Raw genomic sequence first — 12,731 nt, 5'->3', positions numbered from 1 at the left:
GAGGGCTCGGCTGCTTTCGGCAGGTCACCCAAAAGGCCAAAGGATTCTTTGAGGTTGCAATAAAGGGGCTCCCAATGACCCCCAGAAGGCTGGAGGGAAGGGGAGCATCTGCTTCCCCCTCACTTTGTGCATGGTGCGTTCTTTAAATATCTTTATTGAATCATTGAGAACGGCTGCAGTGTTCAGTTCTCCACCCAGGCTTGCACCAAGGCAAGGCTGGGAGCAGACAGAGCTGTTTCGCGCCTCAAAGCACCACCCCAGGGCTGCTGCCGAGCATCTCCCTGATCTGATGGCCACTGAGCACCCCCAGGAGCCCCTAGGAATCGGGCAGTGGTGTTTTGGGGCTGCTCTGCCCCCCAGCTGATGGGGAGTGGCTCAGGCACAGAGTGCTGCACCGTCACAGCCGCGGTGCTCAGCTCGGTTCATCCATCGCCACAGCCCACGGCCAGCACTGGGGCTGGTGATGCTTTGGACCCTTTTTCTTTCAGTCCCCACGCTTTAGGATTCGTTGCTTAATTGTTGGAAAGATGACGAAACTGGTAATGGCATCTTGTTTGTTTTATTTAGGAAGATATTAAAAGAGAAGATATTAAAAAAAAAAAACAACAAAAATTCGTCTTCCATCATAAATTACTGACACGTTCAGTGCTGAAGGGCCCCATGTGCCGCCTGGGGACTCATTATTGTCACTCACAGGGATGTCTCTGTCTCTTCCTCCGCTCAGGAGCGATGCTTCAGGGATGCCAGGCTCACCCCCAGCTCCGCTTGTTGCCTCGTGCCGCCGTGCAGCCGTGGCCTCGCAGCAGGGAAGAGGCAGAGCAGCTCCTAATGAGGCTCTGGGAGCACTCTGAGCCTCTTGGCTCGTGAGCAGAGAGCCGCAGGTGGGAGCCCCAGCCCTGTGGACCGTGGCAGCATCGGCGCTAAAGCGCAGCCAAGCTTCCAGAAGCTTCTCTCCAAGAATGCTGCTGCTTATCTCTGTGTGTTCCTGGTACGTGCTCGGTTCTTTCCCCATCCCATCCCCACCCCACAAACGGCCGTGCCAGCGCTCATGCATTTTTCAGCAGCAATGTTCCCTGCATCCCTGGGGCTGCGGGGACGGCGCTGCCCATCCCGCTCTGGAGAAGGCATCTCATGGGCTGACGAACCTGAGATTGACCCTCATGTTTCACCATTCTCAGGTTAGACAGTCCTCGAGGTGCCCCTCGCTCGGGCAGCCACCGCCCCGTGCCCCGCATCCTGTGTCTCGCACCCACCCAGATCCCCCATCTGCAGGGACTGTGCAAGAGAAAGCAGAGACGTGGCCCCTCAGCTCTGCTGTGCCTCAGCTTCTCTGCATCCGTGCCTGACCATGAGGTTCTTGAAGGGTCGGCCCCTTCCCAAATGCACGCCATGCTTCCTCGTGCAAGCAGTGGTGGTGAAAACCTTTGCACAGCCAGAATGCGGGGTTAACAGCCAGGCTGCTGCATGCTGCATGGACCCAACATCTCCCCAATAGGCACAGAGCAGCTTGGACCCACAGATACCCATCTGGCCGTGAGCTGAGATGTTGGGACAGAGATGGAGCAGCAGATTCCCTTCCTTTGCTCCCGTTTGCAGATGGTGGCACCCTGGGAGCATCAGAGCGCTTCTGCAAGGCTCGCCCAAAATCTCTCACCCAAAATCTGCAGAGATGCCCTGCAAGATTTGCATCAGGTAACGGGTGGAGTTCAGTTTCCTAATGCTATGGGGTGCTTAAAATCGCTTCTCTGGGGAGGCGGCTCTCATGGCAGAGTGATTTGCCTTATGCGTGGAGGGAGGAAAATTAAAACTTCGACAATTAACTGCATAATCAAAGGGAAGGCTTTTTCAAGTTGAGCACCGTCAATCTTAATGCAAAGCCCGTTCAGGCCCAGGAAGCTGTCAGAAAAGGCACCAAGGAATAAGCGATCGGTTTCAATCCCTTCTGGATTTCTTGCTCCATTTGGGTCCTATCTGCTGTGCTCTGGCATGGACAGAGCCAGGTGCGTCCCCAGGCATGAGAGCTAGGCTGTTCCAGTGGAGCAATGGGGTCAATAGAAGAGAAACCTTTCAGGCAGGAATGAAGGGGACTGCAGAGCCACAGCTTTATCCTCTCAGTTTACTCTAATTCAAATCCATGATCAAGCTTCTAGGACTTTGAGGCTTCGCAGGGAAGGAGAAACCAAACGGAATCTGTAGCAGCAAGGCTGGGATGGGGGGAAGGTTGGGCAGAGCAAAGAAGGAGCAGCAGAGCCCTTCCAGCCTGCCCTTCTGCAAGAAGGAGCCCAGCAGAAAGAGGCGGGGAGAGCTTCTAAGAGGAGGGGGAGATCAGCTGTGCAGTGGGGAGTGCTGCCTTACCTCTCACCTGCAGCTCCAGCTCCATCCCTCTGCCCGCTGCGCCCGCGCCGCTTTTATGGCCCTCCCTGTCCTCGTGGCTCGGAGGAGTCAAGCCGGGCTACAGCGAATTGCCACACTTTCTGCTGGCTTCCTGTTTGTGCATCGCGAGCGGCTGTGGTAAAATTTCCATTACACGCTGGACAGACGCAGGGCGGCAAAGAGAAGTGAAAAAAAATACAAAAAAAAACCAACAAAAAAAACCACCCAACCCAATGCAGTGCGACACCGCTTGAGTCACCCGAAAGCGGCTGCGCTGGGGAGCTGGGGGGGATGGAGGGATGCTCTGGGTGCCTCTTCCCCCGGCCCTGGGGGCACAGTAAGTGAAAGACCCTTATTTCCAACCCCGCCACCAAAAGCTGTGTTTCCTAATTGCTGCCCCTCTGAATGGAGGCAGTGGTTGGCCCCGTCAGCCTCATCCATCCACCTCATGTCAGATCCTCCAGCGAGGCCAGCAGCAGAGTGCAGCACGGCTCCTGCTCCTCTTAGCCTTCAGCTGTCAGATCTGGAAGGTATCCGATCTACTGCTGTTCCTGGTTTCCCCTTGGCAGGCCAAGAAGAGCCATGTTGGCCATAGAACATACAGTCTGCGGATGGAAAACAAAAGGAAGAGTTGAAAACCTGCTGTGACAATGCTGGAATGTCCCCAGATGTGAAGCACTGTGCTCCTCCTGCGAGGCCACAGCTCTGCGTCCGCACTGGGGACACATGGCTTTATCCTGCTGCCTCTGCAATGGGCAGCGACCATCCTGCTGCACCCAGCTCTGCCCCAGGCAGAGTTCCTCCCTTGCTCTCCCACCCGAGCTGTGCCCTGCTCCTTCCCCACGTGCCCTGACCCCCAGGTCTCACTTTTCAGGGGCTTTGGGTTTTTTTCTCCTTTGTGTTGGAGCTGCCCAGGAACCACACGGTTGCTGTAGGGACCTGCTGGTGCTGCTCAGCCCTCCTTTCCTGTACTGTTTGCACAAGAAAGGAACGGACAGAGTGGAGCATCTGCATGGTTTTTATTTGGTTTGAGTTTGTTTTCTTTCTGTTGGTGGGAAGCAGAGGACGAACACTGCAGATTCAACATTTTCTCCTCGTTTTGATGCCCAACATTTTGGCTGCGGTGCCATGTGCCCTGCAGATCCAAGGCTCCTGGTTGCAGCCCGGTGGGGGAACCCCGCTCTGAACTGGGAAGCTGTGGCGCTGCTGAAGGCGTACAAAACAGGGAGAACCTCCCCAGGGTGCAGCTCTGCGAGATCCCAAATGCTCAGGGCTTGTATTGTGGATGCTGTCCACCACGCTTTCTCTTCTTGCAATTATTCAGTATTGGGGACAGTGGGGGGAAAATTTGCATTTCTTTGTCTGTTTTTTGCAATATATGTATGTATGTATGTATATGTATTTTAAGTGTCTTTGCTTGTTATAAATTTCTCTGCGGTGAGCAGACAGGACAGAGGGCTGTGAGCTCAATGCAAGGTGTCACTGGAGAAGTTTCCAGTCACTCTTTGTGTTGATCACAGGTAAACACATGTGTGCACAGTGTCTCAGATGCGTTGTCTGATTGCCGTGCTCACATGCACCCCATTTTCCACTGCCATTGTGATGCCGAAAAACCACTTTGAGCAGAGGAATGCTTTCAATGCAAGCCCTGCTGCAGGCCGTGTGCTGCCAATGTCCTTGTTTGCAATACACAAAAACTGAGGCTTTGTTTTTTTGGTTCTTTTTTGGCAATTGGACAGAACTGTTCCTGACTGGAGCTCTGCTGTGCTGCTGGATCTTGAGGTCAGATGGGAACCCCCACGATGAGTTGTTCAGTTTTGGAATGAGTGGTGGAGAAATGCCCAAATCGAAGCCCTCTTTCTGCACGGATGGGAAATCAATGGGCAGAGAGCTGGAAAGGGAAATGAGTGGTTTGTTCTGACCCGAGAGAGCCCCACCAACGGGCAGTGCTGGAGGGGCCTCAGCCCGGGGCTGGCAGCAGCAAAACGTTTCATCTCTTAGAAAAACCCAGGGCCATCTGCTGCAGAAAGAGAAAACACGACCCAAACGCTCTCCTCGCGGGCGCTTCTGCCTCGAAATGAGTGCGTTCGCTCTTTGATGGTCAAGCAGATATTGTTCTCAGGTTGTTTTTTTCTTTTTCTTCTTTTTCTTTTCTTTTTCCCCACTCTGTTCTATTTGCAGTGCTGGGAGGATGGTGCCGAAGAGGCTCTGCTGTCGGTCAGGGTTTGTGGTTTGGGCTGCTCCTGAGGCAGGGCAGGAAGCCCCTGGGCTGTGGGGGGGCTGGAGGTGGGGGGCGCTGCTGGGGGCTGCAAGAGGTGGCAATACACCAATATTGTATGACAGCAACGCAGTTCGTTGGCCGTTTCGAACGGCACGTAGCAGAGCCGAGAGCATGGAGTTGTCTGAGTGTTGAACTGAGAGAAATGGAGATTATTTTCCTCATTATTTGGTACCGCTGGGCATCCGATGGAGGCCATTGGGCTCTGAAGGTGCTGTTCTGCCGAGCATCCCCTGTGCTGCAGGGCTGTGGCCACGCTGGTTAACACTAAGGCTGCCTCTCGCCCATCAGAGCTCGAGGAGCACCTGCAAAAATATCTTGTCCAAAAAAAGTGTTGCTTCGTTCTTGTTTTCATCGCCTGGCCCCACGAGCGGCCATCATGGCTGCCACATCGGGCGGCCTGAAAGGCAGAGGTGGGGAGGAGCCGCCCACCACCCACACGGTGTTTCCGAGGTGGTGTGTTTGCCACCAGCAGTTGTCACACGCAGAAGAAAGTTGAGCTTGAAGTGATGGCAATGGCGGAGTGGGGAGAGGGAGATGGCGGCCTCCCAAGATGGCGGCCTCCCAAGATGGCGGCTCCCAAGATGGTGGCTCCCAAGGTAGCACCACATCCTGCAGCTGGCCGGCGGCAGGGGTGATGGCAGCAGGGATGGGCCAAGGCCACCCGCTGTGGCACGTGCTGCTAAATCTAACAGTTCTGCTGCCAGTGGGGCAGGGGGAGGAGGAAAGGCGCCATGTTCCGCAGGTAGAATTCAGCACTGTGGTGGCCACATGTGAGGATTTGGTGTGCGGTGTGCTGAGGGAAAACAGGGGTCTGGTGGGGGAAAACGTGGATCTGCTAAGGGAAAATGTGCGTCTGGTGGGGGAAACTGGTCTGCTGAGCACAAATGCAGACGTGCAAAGGGAAATGGTCGTGGTGCAGTTAAAGCTGGAGCTACCCAGAGTGCAGAGGTCTCCAGCAGCTCTGGTTGTTGCGGTTGCCCTGGGCCGTGCCTGTGGGGCAGCTATGAGTGTTTGGCCCTCAACATGGCAGCCATGGGGCTGCGCCGTGCCCTGCTGTGCTGCCATGGTGCCAGGGCTATGGGTGCTGGGGCTATGGGGGCTGGCGTTGTGGGTGCTGGGGCTTTGGATGCTAGGGCTATGGGTGCTGGCACTATGGGTGCTGGCGCTATGGGTGCTGCAGCTATGGGGGCTGGGGCTATGGGTGCCAGGGCTGTGGGTGCCAGGGCTATGGGTGCTGGCGCTATGGGTGCTGCAGCTATGGGGGCTGGGGCTATGGGTGCTGGCACTATGGGGGCTGGCGCTATGGGGGCTGGCGCTGTGGGTGCTGGGGCTATGGGTGCGTAGGTGGCACTCAGCAGCCTGGACGTGCTGCAAAACGAGATGCGGTGCCTCCCCCTTCTCCCCGAGGTTGTTCTCCACTCCTGTGATGGAGGGTCCTACAGCTGTCGTGGCGCCCATCAGGCTTGCAGGGGATCACGGATGACGGACGCCCTTTGCTGCTGTGGCAGTTCACAGCCCTGCTGCACCCACACTTCTCGCAGCCCCACGGCTGTCCCCTACACGCTGCCTGCTGGGGGCTGTTCTGAGGGAGCAGGAACTGCCACGTCTATGAGGCCTCCAGGGAACGGGGTGCATGGGTTGGAATGAAGGATGCTGAGTAGGGAAGGAGTGCATTGCTCCCCAGCGGGCCCTTCACCCTTTGGGTGGACTCTGAGAGCAGATCGGGCTCAGGAGGTCTGCAGGAGCCGTACACGTGCAGGCTGGTGGGCATTCCTCCATGGGGCTGAGCTGGGCTGTATGTAGGCAGCACTCTGGGAGCAGGCGATGCCCGGTGATGCTCAGCTCCCGGCCGCACGCTGCCCCAGCCCGAAGCCCCACGTCTGCCTCTCCTGTGTTTGTGCTTATGAGCTCTCCTTCCACCTACGCGAGGAGTTATTTTTAGAGGCACTAATCAAGCGCCGGCGCTGGCTGGGAGCGTGGCTTTCAAGCTGAGGGCGTCGTGCTTTCACCGGGCGCTTGCAGGAACTCGGGCAGCTGCTTTCTTTTAAACGCAGTGCAGGTTTACTCAACGCGCTGCAGAGCAATGGCAGTTATTTCGGGCTCCTCACTGCCGAGCGCGCACCAAGCTGTCACCCAGAGGCTCCGTTTTGGCAGCGGCCGAGCACAGCGTCTCCTCTTCTTCTCCCATCCAGGGCTGCCCAGTGCAGGGTGGGCTCGTCTCGGCCCGTTTACTGCCAGCACAAGGATGTGGCATCGGTACTTTGCATCGTGCAGGAAAGGGAAAACGCTCTGTGCTCAGCACAGCCTCCTCTGACTGCTTTCTCCCTCCCACTGAGGTTTCTCTGGCCGCTGGCAGCTTCCTGCAGGCCTGCACCTCCAACAGCTCTGATGCAGCAAGAGCAGGCTGTGCTGAGATGTGCTTCAGTCCGGCTGCAGAACTGGAAGAAGAGTTGGTGCTTTTTGACCTCGAGTGCAGCAGGATCCAAGCTGAACTTCAGCTTCCTTGCAGGAAGGAGGGATACAGCGGGATCTGGATTGAAGTACTGCATCCCTAGCGTGAGGCTGCAGGAGGAGGGAGCTGGGGAAGAGTGGTGGGTTTTCCTCCTGATGAGGTTCAGCAGGGAGAGCTGGGTCGGTGGGGGGGGTGGGGAGGGGTTACCCTGCCTTGCAGGAAGGTGACAACACCTCTCTGCCCTCAGGAGCTCCCAGGGGGCTCAGAGTGAGCAGGGCAATCCCAATGGGTTATGACTCAGGTGGGATATTAGGAACAATTTGTTCTCCAAAAAAGCAGTGATGCAGTGGCACAGCTGCACAGGGGGTGGTGGGGTCACTGAGCCTGGAGGCGTCCCAGAGCTGCGGAGATTGGCACTGAGGGTCGTGGGCAGTGTGCAGTGAGTGAGCTGGGGTTGGACTTGGGGATGTCAGAGGTCTTTTCCAACCATAATGACCCTGTGATTCCTTTGGGGCAGCACAAGGCCATGACAAGCAGTGGCTCCGTTCAAGAAAACCAGAGAAAAAAATTTATTACTTTTCTTTATAAAATATCTCCAATAAGTTATATAGGCAAATAGTTAAATTAAAATAAATTAACTCCACTCTATGCTGGGACACGCGGCTGTCCACAAAGTCACACTAAGATCTGTGTTTGAAAAAATATGCCCTAGATCTCTGATGAAAGATTTGAAAAAAATATATGCTTGGTGAGGAGAAAGGAGAAATCTCTGCAATGGACAGGAGGGGTTAAGGTGCGGTGCGAAGCTGCCTGGCGCTGGTGGCATCTCCCACCCAGCTAAGTGCTGAGAGCATCCTCATCGTCGCTCCAGTCAGGAGGAGCATCCGTCCCAAAGTACCGATCACCGAAGTTCCCTAGGAGGAGAAGGGAGAGAGAAAGCTCTGGAGAGCTTGGACTGGCCCAGCAGGCGAGGAAACAAAACCAGGTTTATCTGACAGCTTGCACGGTGCTGGCGCTTGTGTAGCGGCAGAACTGGAGCAGCCCGGAGGCTGTTTTAGCACACTGGGGACTGTTTTAGCATTGCCGTGGCAGGGGTGGTTCCTGGCACAGCAGAGGTGAGGACGGAAGGACGCAGTGAGCTTGTTGAGGACAAGCTTCCTTCAGGCAGCAGCTCAGGGAATGAGGCACAGAGCTGCCCCAGCCCAGCTTCTCTACCGGGAGAGGCAAAGGGTTCCTCAGTAAAACAAGGGCAGACTAAAACAAGGCTGAGCTGCTGACAACCAGGGCTTCACCTCATCTGCTGAGCGGGCCAGAAACACCAAACGTTCCTCCTCAAGTACTCACCAATGCCAGGGATGATCCGGAAGAGGTCGTTCACTTTCTTGTCTACAGCTGTGGTGATGATCTTCACCCGGGGGAAGGCGTAGGCAACTGAGTGGACACCCATCTCTGCCATCAGCAGGGAGAGGAGGAAGATCTTGTCTTCTGGGACGTCATGATCCTGCAGGAATGGCAGAGTGTGGGATGAGCTGTGTTACGGTCCATAGTCTGGCACTCGGAGCACTTGAGGACCTTCCTGGAACCACTTTTTGTCCCTGGGTGTAGGGTTTGGTGGGTGTAAGACCAATGAACCACCTAAACCTAAGCTGTTACTATCCTAGGAAGGGCTCTGTCAACGCCTTGGAGACACTCCAGGTCTTGCTGCGACTCTCAACACCCCCCTTTGGAAGGCTCAATGTTAATGCAAGGCCCCCAGCAGGGCTTTTGTACACTGCCTGGGGCAAAACCCCCCTCTGGTCCCCACACACCCGATACCCTCCATACCAGCAGCACCCGCACGGCCATCATGGCTGCAGCTCCTGTGGAGACCGTGCAGTCCATCAGGATGACGTGGTCCTCACTGATGTCCTTTGGCAGCCGCAGGTAGTGGAGCTGGGCAGGGGGAGAGAGGGGTCAGCTCAGGGGCCGCAGGCTCAGGGCACTGCACAGCGGTCTGTCCTCGTACAGAATGCAGGCAACAAAGCAACTCCAGCTCATCTTTAGGAGGAGGGAAGGATCTTTCCACGTTCCCATCACCGCAATCTGAGCTGTTAGCCTGGGGCCAGGCGCCGGTGCAGACACCAAACCAGCCCTGCGTGCACATATTTACTGGCGAAACCCACTTCAGAAGCTTTTAAAGCCCTTCCCAAGCACTCACACCACACCCAAGCCAACCCCACATGCCTGCCCATGTGCAGGAGACGCCGTACCTCCGGCTCGCCCGTGTTGCAGTTGGTCTGAATGAGGATGGTCCCGATGCGGACGTCCTTGCAGACAGCTCGCAGTGCCGGCTCCATGGTCTCACCTGCCCGCAGGATGGACACCCCGGTGATCTGCAGTGAGAGCACTCGGGCAGATGGGGGCACACAGCATTGGGTTTCAACACTGGGAACCTCCAAAGGACAACCCCAAAGTGCATCCCGCCCAGCACAGGGTTGTGCTGCACACCGGTGGCATCTTTGCCCCATTGATACAAGGTACCAAACTCAGGCTTGGTGGGAACCCCAAGATGCCTGTGGTGTTCTTCCCTGCATGTGGAGGGCTTTTAGTGAAGCCCCACCAAGAGGTTTGAAAACAACAGCTTTTGCTCCCACTTACTTGCTTCCCACTGTATGTCCTCCCTTCGTAGTCCTGTCCCTGGGGTGTCTGAACAGTGCAACTCTGCAAAAACCCCATGAGAAGCATCACCACAGTGGCTTTCAGTGAGCCCTGCTGCCAGGGAGCCAGGCAGGGGATGGTCAGGAAAGCTGACCAACCTGTGGAAGCTGAAATGGGACAAAACCTCATCACCAGGTGCAGCCCTGAACCCACCTGGAAAGGGAGAAACGAGAGCGCGTGCTCAATCAGCAACCGCATCAGCCTCTTGGAGTAGAAAATGAACTCGTCCCTGCTGGTCTCCTTGTTTCTGAAAGGCAAAGAGCAGAACTCTGGGGACTCAGGAACCTGAGGCCAGCCTAGCCCACCCAGCCAAGCCACCTCTACGCTCCAGGGCCCGCGGTGCCACACCATTACCTGATGATGGTATGCATGCCCCGCACCTGAGGGGTGCTCTTCAGCACGCTGAGGGTCTGCGGAAGGGGGTGGTACTGATGGGCAGAGGCCAGGGCGGCCCTGAAACCAAAGACAGGATCAGGAGGGCTCCGGGGAGGTGCCTGAAAGCTGGGGCACAGCACACGGCCGGAGCCATTCTCCCAGATGTCAGCTCTCAACGCAACCCAAAGCCATGTGGCCAAGCCCAATGAGCAGCCAGCCCTGCCCAGGACCTTCTGAAAAGGCAGGGAAGGGGCGGTCGGTGCAGCCCCAGGACGTGCCCTCCATGCTGGGTCACTGAGCCATGGCTGACCCACTGTAGCTGAGAGTTTCCATGGAGAACTCCAGGAAGAGGACCTGGCGGTGGGACCCCCACTCAGCTGGTGAGGAAGGGCCATCACAGCAGTCTCTGCCCCACAGGACAAGAGCTGGGTGTGGGGCAGGAGCTCAGCACTGTGACGCCATCCCCAGTTCCCCCAGGGCAGTGCTGCAGTGGCGGGCTGCAGTGAGGCTGCTTCTGAGCACATCCGGCCCATTCAGGGCTGGTCGCAGCTGATGCCAAATTGGGAACAGCTTCAAGACTTTGCCTCTGGACGGGGCTGGCTTTGTGTGAGTCATCTCCACATAACTAATAGGGTTGGGAGCTATTCTTGGATCAAGGGAACACCGTTCATGGGGAAGCGCACAATGGGGCCCCATTAGTCACCTCTCTGCTTGAGAGCGGCAGTAACGAGATGAAGGTCACATCTCTTTGGCTTCCATGGGGCTGGGCAGGATGGGCAAGTGCCTTCGTCTGGGAGGAGGGCTGGGGTCACAAAGCCACGCATCAGACCACAAATGTGCCATGGCCACAGCTGGGCAGGGAGATGGTGGGGAGGGGGAGAAGGGAGCCAACAGACGGAAGCAGCAGATGAGTAAGATTTCAAACCAAGCAGAAACCTGCGTTAATTGCACACACAAACAGGCACATGAGCAGAGAGGAAGAGAAAGATGACTGGGTAGGAACGGAGGAGGGCAGGGCGCGATGGCGTGAGGCCTCCAGCCACCATGGAATTACAGAATGGTCTGAGTTGGAAGGGACCCTTAATGGCCATCTGATCCAACTCCCCTGCAATGAACAGGGACGCCTGCAGCTCGATCAGGTTGGCCAACCGAGGCCAAATGGGACATTCCCAAGGCCTGGGGGTACGTCAGGGCTCCTTCTGGCCAGCAGGCCCCCAGTGCCCAGCACCAGCCCAGCTCACTCCGTTAGTCACCAGAACTCAGGTTAGCTGCTCTCAGAGCTATGCCCACACCACGACCGCACCGCAGCAGCACCGCGTGGCTCTGTCCCCTCCTTCCTGCCACCAACCCCAGCCTGGGGACGGGTCCTGGGGACACAGACACCACCCACAGCCCTGTCTGACCCCTCTGGCCCTGGGGACGCTGACCCACGTGGCGTGAGCCATTGCACAAGGCACTGAGCCCTGCTTTTGGCAGATGCGGGTGCCTGCTCCCAGTGCAGAGCCTGTGTGCTCTCTCATCCCAAACTGCTGTCCCAAAACCCAGAGCAGCCCTGGGCATTGAGGCACGTCCCTGAATTTGCAACCTCTTCCCCCGTCACCGCCACCCCATGCAGGAGGGCAGCTCCATGTGCCCCGAGACCCAGCACCTGCTCCCACCTCCTGCAGCAGCCCCAGAACACCTCCCCTGCATCTCGAGCTGTCAGCAACCCTCGGGGAACTCTGTCAGCAGCTCCTCACTGCACCTTCTGCACTTCCTGCAACCCCCGCGCAGGGCTGGGTGCAGGATGCAGCCCTGCTTCTTTGGGATGCTGTTCAGCATCATCACTTTCAGGGATGAAGAAAGAGACTTTTGGGTCCCTCCCATCCTATTTTGACCCGTGAAGCCCCAGAGAAGCAGGACCCTGTGTGCAGCCCAGGTTAGTAGCACGCTCACGCTGCACGGCCCTGGCCCCAGCCATGCTGTTAGTGTCACACCCCGAACGCTGCCAGCAGTGGAGGTCTCCTCACATATCCCAGCGTAGCTTCCTCTGGTCACCAGGTGGGAGGGACATTCGGGGAGACAAGACGGGAGACACCAGAGTTTTAGGGGAGAGGGACAAACAGGACATGAAATAAAGGAAAAAGCACTGGCATTAGTCAAAGGGGGGAAAAAAAAGTCCCAGTGGATCGGTGGTTCTTGGAGCTGCCCGAGAATGGCCGCCTGCACACAGACTCCAAAGCCCCTTCCGGGGTGACCAAACCGTGTCACCTCTGCTCCCCAATGCACCAGTTCAGCTCCATGCTGAGCCCCGTCTGTCACCCAGGGACACTGCGTCCCATTCAGCACCACATTGCAGGGCTCCCTGATGGCTCCAGAGCCCCACAATCCCAAAGCATGTGCAGGAGCTGAAGCCTGCACAACCTCCACCCAGTGTGCACACAGCGGTGCCCACCTCCTGCAGCCTCGGTGACACCGTAAAGCCCAGAGCAATGGGAACAGTGGGAGAAACCCAGCCCTGAGCTGAGCATCACCAGCAGTTGGGAAGACCTTGAGGACCTCCAAGGCCCCCCC

The 12,731-nt window shown here is 57.0% G+C and overlaps 1 protein-coding gene and 1 long non-coding RNA gene across 2 annotated transcripts in view; one reads left to right on the top strand and one right to left on the bottom strand.

The window, feature by feature from the left end:
• The first annotated feature begins 794 nt into the window (after positions 1 to 794).
• Positions 795 to 4,053, top strand: LOC122158472. Its single transcript, XR_006168238.1, has 3 exons — positions 795 to 988; positions 1,496 to 1,692; positions 2,943 to 4,053. It is a non-coding gene; the product is annotated as an uncharacterized LOC122158472 (long non-coding RNA).
• A 3,598-nt stretch (positions 4,054 to 7,651) lies between these two features.
• Positions 7,652 to 12,731, bottom strand: part of UCKL1 (uridine-cytidine kinase 1 like 1) — a 14,275-nt gene continuing 9,195 nt past the window's right edge. The window contains exons 9-15 of the mRNA XM_042815152.1: positions 10,158 to 10,256; positions 9,957 to 10,050; positions 9,744 to 9,806; positions 9,356 to 9,478; positions 8,931 to 9,038; positions 8,451 to 8,607; positions 7,652 to 8,020 (exon numbers count right to left, since the gene is read on the bottom strand). Of these exons, the coding sequence (XP_042671086.1) occupies positions 7,944 to 8,020; positions 8,451 to 8,607; positions 8,931 to 9,038; positions 9,356 to 9,478; positions 9,744 to 9,806; positions 9,957 to 10,050; positions 10,158 to 10,256 (721 nt within the window). The 3' untranslated portion in view covers positions 7,652 to 7,943. The remainder of the gene's footprint in view (positions 8,021 to 8,450; positions 8,608 to 8,930; positions 9,039 to 9,355; positions 9,479 to 9,743; positions 9,807 to 9,956; positions 10,051 to 10,157; positions 10,257 to 12,731) is intronic.

The sequence above is a fragment of the Centrocercus urophasianus genome, unplaced genomic scaffold, assembly GCF_019232065.1.
Source record: "Centrocercus urophasianus isolate 14NV4802_14NV808 unplaced genomic scaffold, USGS_Curo_1.0 seq_1412, whole genome shotgun sequence".
Classification (NCBI taxonomy): Eukaryota; Metazoa; Chordata; class Aves; order Galliformes; family Phasianidae; genus Centrocercus; species Centrocercus urophasianus.
The sequence above is the reverse complement of the archived record's forward strand: the minus strand, read 5'-3'. Positions and strand labels throughout refer to the sequence as shown.